Here is a 14,437-nt window from a genome sequence, read left to right on the forward strand (position 1 = left end):
TTAACAAGTATATTTGAGGGACCCTCAGCATGTTCAGCATTTTTTCAGCTGTCCATTTTGCTTTTGCAATTTTTCTGTTTAACTTATTACTATTGTGCTAAATCATACTATTTCTGCTATTTTATAAGATTTGTGCTTAATATACTATTTCTGCTTTTATAGGATTTGTGCTTAATATAGTATTTCTGCTTTTTATAAGATTTGTGCTTAATATAGTATTTCTGCTAAATGTAGTATTTATGCTTAATCATATTATTTCTGCTTTTCATAGGATTTGTGCTTAATATAGTATTTCTGCTAAATTTAGTATTTCTGATTAATTATAGTTTTTCTACTAAATCATAGTACAGTATTTCTGCTTTTTATAGGATTTGTGCTAAAACAAAGTATTTCTACTAAATGTAGTATTTATGCTTAATCATACCATTTCTGCTTTTTATAGGATTTGTGCTTAATATAGTATTTCTGCTAAATTATAGTATTTCTGCCAAATTATAATATTTGTGCTAAAACATAGTCTTAATTTAAAATTACAATATTCATAGTTCATCACAGTGTCTCTGGTAAATCACAATATTTCTGCTCTGTTGTACTATTTTTCTAAATCATAGTGTTTCTGTAATGTTTAAGTATTTTTGGCTAAATATATTCTTTCTGTTATCTTATACTATTTCTCCTAAATTCTTGTATTTTTGAGAAGTTATCATGTTTCTGGTAAGTTACAATATTTCTGCTAAGTTCTGCTATGCTATTATATTTCTGCCAAGTATTATGTTTCCTCTAAGATATTGCAGTTCTGCTAAGTTATTCCATTTTAGCAAAGTTCCTTTGCTTCTGCAAAGTTTTTACAATTTCTGCAACTTTTTAGCTTTTTCAGCTAGTTTTTGCATACAGCTTCAGCTTTAAAGCATCCACACTGCATTTTCGCAGGAAATGCAAATTTTTCTAGTTCAGTCTAAATTGATGGGAGAAGGTGCAGAATTATCACATTTACAAAATAAAATAGGAAAATGCACTAGTGTGTAGTCAGTCGTTTCTTACATACATCTTGTCTTTTCAGAGATTGTGCATTTAGAGGCATGACTTCCCTGTGCCAATGCGTCAACCTCACCAACTCATCACTGCAATAAATAGTACTGGTCAATAGGTTATTTACTAGAATACATTTATTAACCCTGTAACCTGAGTTTTTGAGACCTCTGCTTCATCTGTGTGATTTTTTTCACAACAAGTGTTTGAGCAATAAATTGCACAAAAATACTGGATGTAGCAAAATTATACAAATTAAAAACAAATTAATTATTAATGACTTTTTTCAATTTGTCATAACTTTCAATAAACTCACCAGTTTAAAAAATATATATTAACTTTCTGGCAATTATTTAATGTTTCGGGCTTTACAGTGTTGGAGCCACCGTGGTGTCTAACTGCAGCTTCACCTCTACTCTATATTATGATCAGGTGTGTTGCATGTTTGGAAGTGCTATTTGCTTTTAACTATAAGCTTTAAATAAACGCGACTTGACCTAGGTGACTTGTACTGTGTGGTACTTTATGGGCAGCCAACCCTTCTCATCTGTCCCCCACAAGCTCTAAAACAAACACGCCAGAAAGTATTTATACTTTTTAACAGTAGTGACCTTGTACCACACTGGCTGACAGATGAGGCATGGAAAAAGCTCAGAATAGGCTATCACTCCTCTCTCACCTTTTCACTGTTCTGTCTATAGCTCTCTGATCTCATATCATACACATCAGGACTTGGACATTCTTTTTCCCCAAAGTGTCCAGATTAACAGCCTTCTCACAGCTGGGCATCCTCCCACACACAAAAGCAGCCCAAACAAAGTTCTCACCTACTCTGCAGCTGCTGGAAGTGGCTATAATAATAAGAAATGCTAAAGGCAGAGCTCCTGCTCATATACGACCACTTCCACATCGAGGGTTCATATTTTTGGAATAAAGTTTGTGTAGTCTTCTTTTTGCAGAGTTGAGTGGTCTCTGTGGATGTGAGATATAAACCCAAGGTCTTTATTGCTTGATTATGTGTCTATAAAATCTGCACACGTGAGTATGTGTCATTCTCTCAACAGCTGACTGTATTATTGCTTTCAGGCTTTCAAGCTGAAACTTAACATTCGTCTTGTAAAAACAGGTTTTCACACAGCAAAGGCGACCTGCTGCTGACCTGACCGACAGCGCAGCGCAAAGGGACGGGATTTATATCAGCACTCAACTCTGAGTTTCACAAAGCCAGAAACCCCCCTTGTATGGAAGACAGTGAGGATTAAATATCACTCATAGACCCAAATGACACTGACAGAAAAATGACAAAAAAATGTGAAGCAGAAACAGAAAACTGTGGACAGGGAACCATTTCCCCCCCCCTCATGTACATCTGGATTGCTGCACTTTTCGCCATGGTGTGAAGTCTGTGGGTTACATCTCACAGCTGTGAAAACGGTCACACACTTACTATTCTCTATATCAGGGGTTTTAAACAGAAGGCCTGGGGACCAAACCAGGCCCAGCGAAGAGTGAAATTCAGCCCACTGGACAGCTTGAGATAATGTGAAAGAATGCATAGATTTCAAACTTTTAACTGTATTTTCACAGGTTTTACAGTTTTTCCAACCAACCCCATTGCCATTCATTCTACTCCAAAATAACTAACAGATAAACAATTTTAATGACAGGAAAGTTCCTTTGTCCCCACTATTAGTGAGTCCACAGTAAATTAACAAAAATATATTATAATTACAGGATAGTAAAATAACCTTTTCTGCAATTTTACATATTTATCATGTAGTTTCACTGGTCGGGATGACTGAAGATCAAAATATGCTGTATGTGGCCCACAATGTAAAATGAGTTTGACATCTATCTATCAGCAACTATCAGCTATCAGCTTTTAAGAGCTACACAGAGACAAGTCTTTAAGCTCCTTGAAGATGTAAGATGAGAAAACTAAAGGCATTAAATTTGATTTATATCACATAATAATACTGAAGCCATTCACTATAGTGCTGAAATATTCAGGTTGACAGTATCTATAGCTTTTCTATACTGCAGAAATCGCTATCAAAATCTTCATGTGACTTTGACAAACACATTTGTACAAGATCTAACTGCTTACGTCTCTCTCTCTCTCTCTCTCTCTCTCTCTCTCTGTCTTTTTTTTTTTAAAAAGTCATTTACTTTGGTGCCAAAAACTGTGTATTGTCTGCAATAGATCTCACTGCGAACAGCAGATGACAGCACAGGGAGTGATCAGTTTTAAAGTCCCTCTGGCCTGGTAAAGAAAAGAGCCTGCAGGTGGAGAGGGAGAAGAAAAACAGCATGAAAGCAAATTATTAAGAACAACAGAAATGTTACAGGAGTCCAGCTTTTGAAAAAAAAAAAAAAAAAAACTAGCCAGAAAAGATGATGCAGCATCATTTGTGTTGTCAAATTAAGCTTGCATTTCTTATTTCAATGACCTAATACATTATTCCAGCCAGTTCCCCTTTTTGTTATGCTAAGAAAATCATTTGCACCAAGTAGTAAACTGCATGCGGGAGTTAAAAGTACTTAAAGAACTCCCATCATACCACATCAGTTAAGGTCGTAACTGCCACTTCCTTAACAACCCATGACCTGGCAGCAGGTTGTCAGGCTGGTATGAAAGGAGCTCTGTCATTCTAACTTTTGCCCTCTACCTTCTACTGCTATTAACATATGTCAACACAGGGAGAGTGGTGACACACACACACACACACACACACACACACACACACACACACGCAGAAAACACTGTCAACACATTTGCAGAAGGACACAGCGGCGCAGTGGTTTCTCACACATTCTAACAGCCTCCCCTCTCTGTTAGCCCTCTGAACCTGTTAACTTGGCATGTAGACCCGCCTCGGCCCCCGTGTCCCTCCCTGCTGCTCCGAACACTTCTATTAGTCCTGAAACAGCTGTGGAGCAATGCTAAGTGCCGCATGTGTTGCTAAATGCTCCCCTCTGAATGTAAGAAATGCTTCACATGTGAGCCTAAAGAGAGCAGATCATCATTTCCTGTGTTGCACAGAGGCCAGGGGAACATTTAGCAGTTGCTATAGCTGCACTGGCTATGAAGAGTGAGAGCGAGTGAGACAGGGAAAGTTCAGTGTGATGCAACAACTGCTCAAAGTTGTTACAGTGAAGTTAGTGCACATCTGAGCACTTCCAGGATTGAAAACAGTCTCCGTGAATGTTTTTGGTGCTCAACTACCCTACGTAACTAAAAGAAGCAAAACAAGCTAAAAGGACTTTCAGTTTTCTTAGTATACTTACATAAAGTACACTATGTAGGCTGTACAGTATACTTATTTGCATGGTTTTCGTGCAGGACTGGACTAGTATTGTATGAAATTGAACATGACACAGTGCATTTGCATATATTTGCAACTTGTAAAGCATGTGAAAAACACGTAAATCTAATTTTAACAATGAAGTTTGGAAGTCATTGCACACAAACATCAAACAACACCACAACACACTCTGGTACAGTCTTTGATGCTGACTGAATATCTTCCTCCTGCTGGGTAAAAATTCATGGGTGGTCTCTCCTCGTCCACTACATTCCCAAATTACATACACCACATGTATTTAAAATAGTTTTTGAATAAAGGAGCTTGTGTTGAAATGTTTGAGCACTTGCTTCCACCAGTGGGAAATTCCTGTAGTTTCAATAAGACTTCCACTTGTGTGGAAGTCCATTGGAAAGTGACTCTTCAACTTCCTTATCCACATCAGTAAATATTTTCTGGATGACTTTAAGGCCTCACTTGCTATTTTCGTCTTAATGAATATAAAAGATGCCGTTTTTGTAAACTGAAGTTCATTTAGCAATTGCACTTCACTGACTGATGAGTGTGCAGCATCCCTCAGCTTTTCAGTCAGAGCTGCTCTTCACCCTTATCATCCTGTTCCAATAAAACAACTTGGCAACAACAACAAAGCTCACTTTAAGCCTTTGCAGCGGGACTTCACTAACCAAGGGGTGTTGCCGAAGTGGCTACCTCATATATACATTTATACACAATCTATGATTCCACACACAACTGAAACACAACTCACTGCCTGGGTATTTGTAGTATACTGCATGCAGCTATACCTGAAAGTAACTGGGAATACAAGTAACTAAAAAATCCATTTAAAATGTCAAAATTAAAAATAAAAAAAATTGAAAAAGAGCAAAGGAATCCCTACTCAGTCCATCTGCAGCTGTAGCTCCTCAATGAAAAGCTCTCTTTGATCTTTTGTTAATATCTATCAGCTAGATCAAAAGCAAACTTTTCTTGTTTTTTTTATTAAAGTGCCAATAAAAAGAGAAAAACACAACAACACGGGCTTATTCATAATCCAAAAGAAGAATGAGCTGTAAAAGATTAAACACAACAAAGCAAAGATTAAAACACTGAGTCAATAGTATCTTACAGAAGGTTTTATGATGCATCTTCATCACTTTCAACACTTTTGATGGAAGAAATAGCTTTCTGTTAAATTTTGCCTGTTACACTCCAACAGTTTTAATTATACACAATAAAACAGATTCCTCTTGACCTCAATACACTGAGAGTTTGCAGTTACAGCTTTACTTTTTCTGGCATGTTTTGTATCTTAAAGTGGCTATAGTTTTAGCCGTTTAAGTCTACTGTATACTGCCCTGTTGAATTAACAGTGCTGCTGCTGAACCACATTTGTAAATTCACAGTTAGTTATAGTACTTGTCTCTGCAGTGGTTGCTGTTCTACGAAATCTAAATAGGTTTTACTTTAACACACGTCAGTGTGATGGACACAGAGCAAAACAGGGGCTGTTGGCATCTTATTGGTGCTAGCATTGTAACATCCCTCTGCTCTCCCCACAGAAACCACTGCGCCCATGTGGTTCAGAGAAACATCACATGCATCATGCAGGATGGAGTGGCAACCTATGTGAAGGCTGAGTATACCACCAAGTGTATCTGGGGTCAGAAATGTCCTGTTGTGATGTGAGTCAATCAAACGAAGTAATACAATGCTGCAGATGTTTTACAGTTCAGTCTGCGCCTTAGGAGTTTGGTAATGATGTTTAAATATGTCGTTCTTTCTTTATATTTGGCAAACTGCAGCACAATGTAGAACATACTCTACATCAATACTGCCCTCTAGTGTTATATATTACCCTTATTAATGCACATCTGCGATACTGCTGATAACTTTTTATTTATTTTGCTAAATAAAATAAAATGCAGGGACGTCTGTGTTACCAATTCTGTCTCTGTGCATGGAAATGATTAAGATCTGTTTTTTATTTATTAAGAATTCTGGAAAGCTGTTGTTCTGCGTTCTTATTATTTGTTGAAAACATGAGAAAGTAAGGCATAAGAAAAAAACATTTTAACTTGGCTTTAACTTGTTCTTAGGCAGATGTACCTTTCTGCTATCTGCTCTCAAAGTGTTGTCTAGTAAGTTTCTCTTCATACAGGGAGTGCAGAATTATTAGGCAAGTTGTATTTTTGAGGAATAATTTTATTATTGAACAACAACCATGTTTTCAATGAACCCAAAAAACTCATTAATATCAAAGCTGCATATTTTTGGAAGTAGTTTTTAGTTTATTTTTAGTTTTAGCTATTTTAGGGGGATATCTGTGTGTGCAGGTGACTATTACTTAACAAAAAACAAATATATACCCATTTCAATTATTTATTTTTACCAGTGACACCAATATAACATCTCCACATTCACAAATATACATTTCTGACATTCAAAAACAAAACAAAAACAAATCAGCGACCAATATAGCCACCTTTCTTTCCAAGGACACTCAAAAGCAAGGCAAGGCAAGGCAAGTTTATTTGTATAGCACAATTCAACAACAAGGTGATTCAAAGTGCTTTACAGAGACATTAGAAACAAAAACAAATAAAAAGCATGATTTAAAATTGATTAAAACAAGCAAACAAACAAACAAACTAATTAACAAACAAACAAACAAACAAAACAGTATATAAAATCAAAACAGATAAAATCAGTAGTTAAAATGTTAGTTTTGAAATTTAAGCTTAAAAGTGTGGAATTGGTGCTTTATTCAAATGCAGCTGAGAACAGGTGAGTCTTCAACCTGGATTTAAATAAACTGAGTGTTTCAGCTGATCTGAGGCTTTCTGGGAGTTTGTTCCAAATATAAGGAGAATAAAAGCTGAATGCAGCTTCTCCGTGTCTGGTTCTGACTCTGGGAACTGATAAAAGACCGGATCCAGATGACCTGAGGGATCTGGAAGGTTCATACTGGGTCAGGAGGTCACTGATGTATTTTGGTCCTAAACCATTCAGAGCTTTATAGACCAGCATCAGAACTTTAAAAGCCTGCCATCCATGGATTCTGTCAGTGTTTTGATCTGTTCACCATCAACATTGTGTGCAGCAGCAACCACAGCCTCCCAGACACTGTTCAGAGAGGTGTACTGTTTTCCCTCCTTGTAAATCTCACATTTGATGATGGACCACAGGTTCTCAATGGGGTTCAGATCAGGTGAACAAGGTGGCCATGTCATTAGTTTTTCTTCTTTTATACCCTTTCTTGCCAGCCACGCTGTGGAGTACTTGGACGCGTGTGATGGAGCATTGTCCTGCATGAAAATCATGTTTTTCTTGAAGGATGCAGACTTCTTCCTGTACCACTGCTTGAAGAAGGTGTCTTCCAGAAACTGACAGTAGGACTGGGAGTTGAGCTTGACTCCATCCTCAACCCGAAAAGGCCCCACAAGCTCATCTTTGATGATACCAGCCCAAACCAGTACTCCACCTCCACCTTGCTGGCGTCTGACTGGAGCTCTCTGCCCTTTACCAATCCAGCCACGGACCCATCCATCTGGCCCATCAAGACTCACTCTCATTTCATCAGTCCATAAAACCTTAGAAAAACCAGTCTTGAGATATTTCTTGGCCCAGTCTTGACGTTTCAGCTTGTGTGTCTTGTTCAGTGGTGGTCGTCTTTCAGCCTTTCTTACCTTGGCCATGTCTCTGAGTATTGCACACCTTGTGCTTTTGGGCACTCCAGTGATGTTGCAGCTCTGAAATATGGCCAAACTGGTGGCAAGTGGCATCTTGGCAGCTGCACGCTTGACTTTTCTCAGTTCATGGGCAGTTATTTTGCGCCTTGGTTTTTCCACACGCTTCTTGCGACCCTGTTGACTATTTTGAATGAAACGCTTGATTGTTCGATGATCACACTTCAGAAGCTTTGCAATTTTGAGACTGCTGCATCCCTCTGCAAGATAGCTCACTATTTTTGACTTTTCTGAGCCTGTCAAGTCCTTCTTTTGACCCATTTTGCCAAAGGAAAGGAAGTTGCCTAATAATTATGCACACCTGATATAGGGTGTTGATGTCATTAGACCACACCCCTTCTCATTACAGAGATGCACATCACCTAATATGCTTAATTGGTAGTAGGCTTTCGAGCCTATACAGCTTGGAGTAAGACAACATGCATGAAGAGGATGATGTGGACAAAATACTCATTTGCCTAATAATTCTGCACTCCCTGTATACCATTCGAAAGACACAATGGGAACAAGAGTGGATTTTCTGTGTGTGTGTGTGTGTGTGTGTGTGTGTGTGTGTGTGTGTGTGTGTGTGTGTGTGTGTGTGTGTGTGTGTGTGTGTGTGTGTGTGTGTGTGTGTGTAAAGAGAGACTTTGATTCACAATGGATAGAAAATTCAGCTTAAACTAAATAACAATGAAGTTGGGTGCTAACCCAGGTCCAATCCCCTGATGCCATCATTTACACCACGATTATCTTAATCTCTTAATCTTCCTCTAATCTCTGTCTAATCTCATAGTGAACAACTAAATCCTGTTATTTCTGCTCAGCGCCATCTTTCCATCCTGTATTTGTGCTCATGATTGATGAAAACAAAAGTACTTCTAACAGTAAAACCTGATATATTTCACTCATAACATTTGCTTAATCACTTATTGTAAGCACATTTATATCACATTTCCTTTAGGTATAGGACATTCTACAAGCCAAAATACAAGGTTGGTTTTAAAACAGTGACCGAGCTCGAGTGGAAATGTTGTCCCGGCTATTCTGGAGAAAACTGTTACGATGGACCCACGCCGCATCCAGATATTGCAATGCCACCTTTCAAGGGTGCAGCTCTTCCCCATCGCCCAAGTGTGAAGGGCTTCCCCCATGGCCCTAGACCTCCTATTGAGCATAAGCCTGGAGGAGGCCAGCTGGAGCCAGGAAAACCCTTCCCTGGTATACCCACAGGAAAGACAAATGGTGAGAAGAGGTTCCAATTTGTTTATTGTAAAGTCTTGGAGTATTAAATTAACGACTGTCATTAACTCTGCAATGTTTTTGAATGTTTGCGCATTATTCTGTAATTGAAACCACTTATTTCCCTCATATTTGACATATTTATGAATATCTCTAAAATGTTCCCTTTTCTGTGATTTGCCTTCAAAATACAGGCAACAAATATGGCATTTCAGGTGTAACTGGTGAGCGCTTGGACCGCATCGAAGAGGACCTGCGTCGCCTTACCCAGGGTCTAGACACTCTTAATGGGGTGGTGACTGGCCTTGAGGACCGACTACGCACATCACTCCGCGAAGACACCAATAAAATTCTGGTGTCCTTGCTACCGAACACACCTCGTGCGCCCGACTCTGCTGTGGGATTTGGGCTGATCCCAGATGGGACTCATGATGGGTTGGATGGAGCAGGAGGCTTTACTGGATTTGGGGATTTAGCAGGGAGAGTGACAGAAGTTAGGGATGAGCTGCGGGCCAAGACTCATATTCTAGAGGAGATTCAGGTACTGTGCCATAATGCCTGCTGATCGATCATTTGATACATTGTTTTTCATAGTTGAAACAAATAATGCCTCATTTCTTTTGTCTCTGATCTGACTTCTGTTCATCTTTAGGGGATGGTCTTGGGTCATGATGGCCAGCTGAAGAAACTGTTGGAAGGAGCTATAGGCAGGCCCATCCCTGGCCCTGACACCAGATCTCTTCTGGACGAACTCTTAGATATCAAGCTGGCAGATATAAGGGGTGATATCCTGGATGGCTTTGAGCGCCGTCTGACGAGCCTCGAGAAGCACTGTGATCAGAAGATCGGGGAGGTGCAGAGGGAGTGCCACAGGGAGCACATGGATGGCCAACAACAGATGCAGCAATCTCTGGATGGCAGAGAAACTGGACTCAGGGAGGAGTTGGGTTCTTTGCAAGCTCAGATTCAGGGTCTAACACTCACTGAGAGCTGCTGCGGACAGGTATGACATAAGTGGGGTTGTAATATAACAATATAACAGCAATAAACTAATCAGTAATCTGCTTATTAATTGAAATCCCGAATAATTCTGGTGCTTTATCCATACATATGAAATTGAAAAGTTTTTGTTTTCCAAATGTTTAGGCTAAGCCTTATCTCCTGACAGTTGCTGAAACTTTATTGCATTATTGCAAATTTTGACGCTCAAAGAAAAATTTCCCAAAACACCAGTCTGAGGATTAGGGCCACCGAACAAAAGTTGGGGACATCTTTTTTTCTTCTTTTCCAGAATTCTGAAATTAAAGTCAGAATTCTGACTTTAATCTCAGATTCCTGAGAAAAGATTAAAAAAAGGAGAAAAATAATAACTAATTATTAAATGCAGAGTGGTGAAAAGAGTGCTTCTCCACTCTATGTTCGAAGCCCCACCTTAGAGATGGCTCCATATGTGCTAAAAAGCCAGTGTTTCCCTCTCAGACCTTTGAAACACACTATACTGAAATGTTATTATGGAGATTTGTTGAAAGGTACTAAAAATATCTTGGCTGCTCCAAATCCAGCTCTGAAATCCAGAAAGGGTCACATCACTAAATTGTAATAATTTATGAGTGCAGTTTGTTAGGCCATGACATGGTTTACACAACAACTAATGAGTTATTGATTGTTGCAGGTGAGCAGTCTGTCTCATCGTGTGTTGCTGCTGGAGGAGTCGGTTAAAGGTTTTACGGAGTCACAAAGGCAGCTCCAGACCGCATTTAATGACCAAACCATCCACATAGACACCCTGATTGAGACTCGACTGGTGGACATAGAGGGCCGAATAAATGCCACAAGTGGTAGTTTTGACGGGGTTGAAGGGTTTCCTGGTGGTCTGGATGGTTTCAAGACTCTGTTTGAGGACAAGCTGAAGACCCTGGAGGAGAAAGTGTCTGTGGCCGTGGAGGAGCTGAGTAACGCCACAGCCCCGGCTCTTCTGGAAGGGCAGGTGGTCCCTGCACTGGAGACCGAGATTGAGTCGGTGAGGAGGAGAGTTGAAGGAGATCTGGATGGAATTCAAAAACAGTTAAAACACCTGGAGCTCCTCTGTACCACCTCTTGCCCACCCTCGACGCCACCAGCGGGAGGTGTCAGCGGCACTCAAGTAGAGGACGAGTGCAAAGAGATGGAAAAGAAGATGACAAACCGTCTGGACTCTCACTCTAACCAGCTGGATCGCTTAAACAACACCCTTCAGAACATGCTCTTCCGGATTGCCCAGGAGGAAACAGAAGGGTCTATCCAAGGAGAGATCACACTGCTAAAGGTCAACATCAACTCTGTGAACCGCACTCTGAAGGGCCTAAAGGACTCTCTTAGCTTTATTGCAAGTGAAGTGGGACATGCTAATTCCACATGGGAACAAAGAGAGCACCAACTCGTCAACCAAGTGCAAGGAATCACCAAACTCATGGGCCACCAAGCCTCCCTCCTTGGAGCTGGGGAGAGGCGACTGGTCCAGCTGAAAGGGGAGCTAATGGCATTGAAGAGACAGCTGGCCGGGGAACTACGGGGCTGCCACAGCACAGCAATAGAAGTGCAGAAAGAGGTAAAGGATGTCGATAGCAGGGTGACCCAGGTAGAGGGCCAGTGCAGCAACCTGAGCGAGCTGGCGGATCACCTGGAACGGATCCGGGCGGAGCTTGAGAGACACTCTGACTCCTACCTGTCCCAAGTAAACGGTACCTTGGCAATCCATGCAGAACAGCTAGCTGAGCTGAAAGATGACATCAAAGACTGCAAGGCCAAGGATGCTGCCAACCACAAAGGAGACCAGTAGCATTTCAGCTACAGAATCTATAAAAAAAATTAAGACTTAAGTGTGGTTTTTATTAGCCTTCATTTGCTTCTGTCTCCTGTCTTTTAAACCCACTCTGCACAGATGCAAATTAACCAAACTAGTGAAAGTCATTTCCCTGTGAGCTTCTCATCCCAGTTCCTCCAGATGTCCTGGGCGTTTAGTTGAGTCATCTGGAAAGAGAAGAGGACAACGCAGAATACAAAGACACGCCTACGGTTGTATAGCTGGGCGATATTTTCTCTCAAGGTTTTATTCTAGAGGGCATTTCTCTGATCATGATTGTTTTGTTTAGACATTTTACCTGTTTAACTTATATGAAGTGACTGGATTGTTGTGATATTAAACTGTTTGCATTAAAAAAAAATACAGCAAAACACAGTGCTGCTATGGGTTTTTGCTGAGAAGCACACTCAACAACCTCTGTGTGGACACTTGCCTTGTTTTTTCTGTTGTTGTTTAAAAAAAATACTGTATGTCAACTTGGTGCTATTTGCATTTTTGTAAACCTTTGTTTGTTTTACACGTTTAAAAATGCCTTATACAAATATATCTCTGCTTTGTCTGTTGTGTTCATTTGCTGCCACTTGGCTCAAAGTTGCAGAGAAGTTCCATAATTCACCATTAGGGGGCAGTGAGAACACACAACACGGCGTGGTCGACAGTAGAGAAAGTCTAAAACAACAAGTACAACTTTATCTGTTATAGCGTAAGGAACTGTGTACATCATCTAGTTTATCAAGTTAATTTTTCTGTTTAATTATTATAATTAGAAGTTGGGTGGTAAGTACTTCTCGTTAAACCAAATTCTCTAAGCCGTCAAATTCTCCACTTTAATTCAGCTTCAGTGAGCTACCTTGACCCCACTGAGTCACACTGTGCTGTGGTTTAGCAGAAACAACATCATCTAGGTCTCTCCCATCAATACCTTGGAAACCTTTTGGCCTTCTTGTTTTTGTTGTTTCTTAACGTGTAGCCATTCCTGTAAAAATAAAGTATGTTATGACAACTTTCACAGTAGAAAGCATTCCTAATGAATTTTTTTAATCTACACCTTCATAAAAATCTGATGTAACACTGGAATAATGATTTTTTTTTCACAGCCAGTTCTAGCCCATTACTCTGAAGAGGGCAATAAAAATGTACCTGACAAGATTTTGTCCGTTTCACCCCAATATTCTTTAAAAAGATCTGAAAAACATTGTACTCTTCTACAGTCTGTTTGTGTCCTTCATTAAAAGGGTGTGTAACCAGCAAACAAAAGCTGAAACTGCATTAAACTGTCCACTTCACAGATCAGTAAACTTCCTCCTTCTAAGAGTTTGTTTGTTTGTTTTTTTTAAAAAGTTACCACATAATTAAAACAGCAAAAATAATTTGAATTACAACTAAGTCAATATGCTCACTGCACTGCAGGTTTTACAGAGTCAGCACATAGTTAAAGACAGTAACATCCCTCCGTGATTAAGTAGCTGCCAGCATGTAATGGGGACCAGAAATATATCATTATTTGCAGTGAAGCATATAGGATTGAAGAATCTGATGCTTGACTAAGCAGAGTAAGCTGTTCAACCCCGCTGACTTAACCAAGCCGATGCATGAAAGTCTGAGCTCATTTGATACGGACGTGACTGAAATAGTTTGAGAACGATGTGCTAAAGCTGCAAAACAAATCAGTTCACAAGACTGTGGTGCTGCACGGCAGTCAGATAACAAATAAAGTCACTTGGTGAAGAGTCTGGCAGACTTTAAGATCAGGTGACACTTAATCACAATGAATGAATAAAGCTGGGAAAGATCAACTGTAAAAAGGTCTGCTGACCTTGCTCCACTGAAGCGTCGTCAGCAGACCTTCTGTACGCTGTCAGCACATAGTTTTTAAAGATAACATCTTACAGTAACCAGAACAGGATGGAGCAATCACAGCATAAGAAAATCCAGAAGCTAGATTTTTTAAAAGTTTTTAAAAAATGCTTCAGGAGCAATACAGTGCAGACAGAGTGGCCGTACGTCAAAGCCAAAGCCAAATATGTACATGATGTGAGTCAGAAGCCAGACTCCCTTGAAAATATTGTAAGTGGTCTTGAGCAAGTTCTCCAGGCTTTCTGACAGTCTTTAAAAAAAAAATAAAAAATGCAATTAAAATCATTTGTTTCCTTTTCTTTAGTTGAATCTACATAAAATATCAAAGATATCACAGCGTGAAATTGGAAAAATTCTTGTAAGGACCCCAGAGACGCATCTGTTCACTGAAGCCTTGTGAGTAATGGCCTCTGTGGAAGGTTGTTTCTGTCAGG

General features: G+C 39.8%; 1 protein-coding gene across 2 annotated transcripts in view; it reads left to right on the top strand.

Annotated features, from left to right (window-relative positions):
• emilin3b (elastin microfibril interfacer 3b) overlaps nucleotides 1–13,458 on the top strand; it is a 22,868-nt gene extending 9,410 nt beyond the window's left edge. Inside the window, exons 2-6 of one of the 2 annotated variants that reach the window (XM_026154730.2) lie at nucleotides 5,897–6,019; nucleotides 9,027–9,307; nucleotides 9,499–9,845; nucleotides 9,957–10,307; nucleotides 10,977–13,458. In XM_026154730.2, coding sequence (XP_026010515.2) covers nucleotides 5,897–6,019; nucleotides 9,027–9,307; nucleotides 9,499–9,845; nucleotides 9,957–10,307; nucleotides 10,977–12,122 — 2,248 coding nt within the window. In that variant the 3' untranslated portion in view covers nucleotides 12,123–13,458. The remainder of the gene's footprint in view (nucleotides 1–5,896; nucleotides 6,020–9,026; nucleotides 9,308–9,498; nucleotides 9,846–9,956; nucleotides 10,308–10,976) is intronic. The other variant, XM_080295255.1, reaches the window with a different exon arrangement.
• Nucleotides 13,459–14,437: the final 979 nt, after the last annotated feature.

The sequence above is a fragment of the Astatotilapia calliptera genome, chromosome 20 (genome assembly GCF_964374335.1).
Source record: "Astatotilapia calliptera chromosome 20, fAstCal68.1, whole genome shotgun sequence".
NCBI classification, from domain to species: Eukaryota; Metazoa; Chordata; class Actinopteri; order Cichliformes; family Cichlidae; genus Astatotilapia; species Astatotilapia calliptera.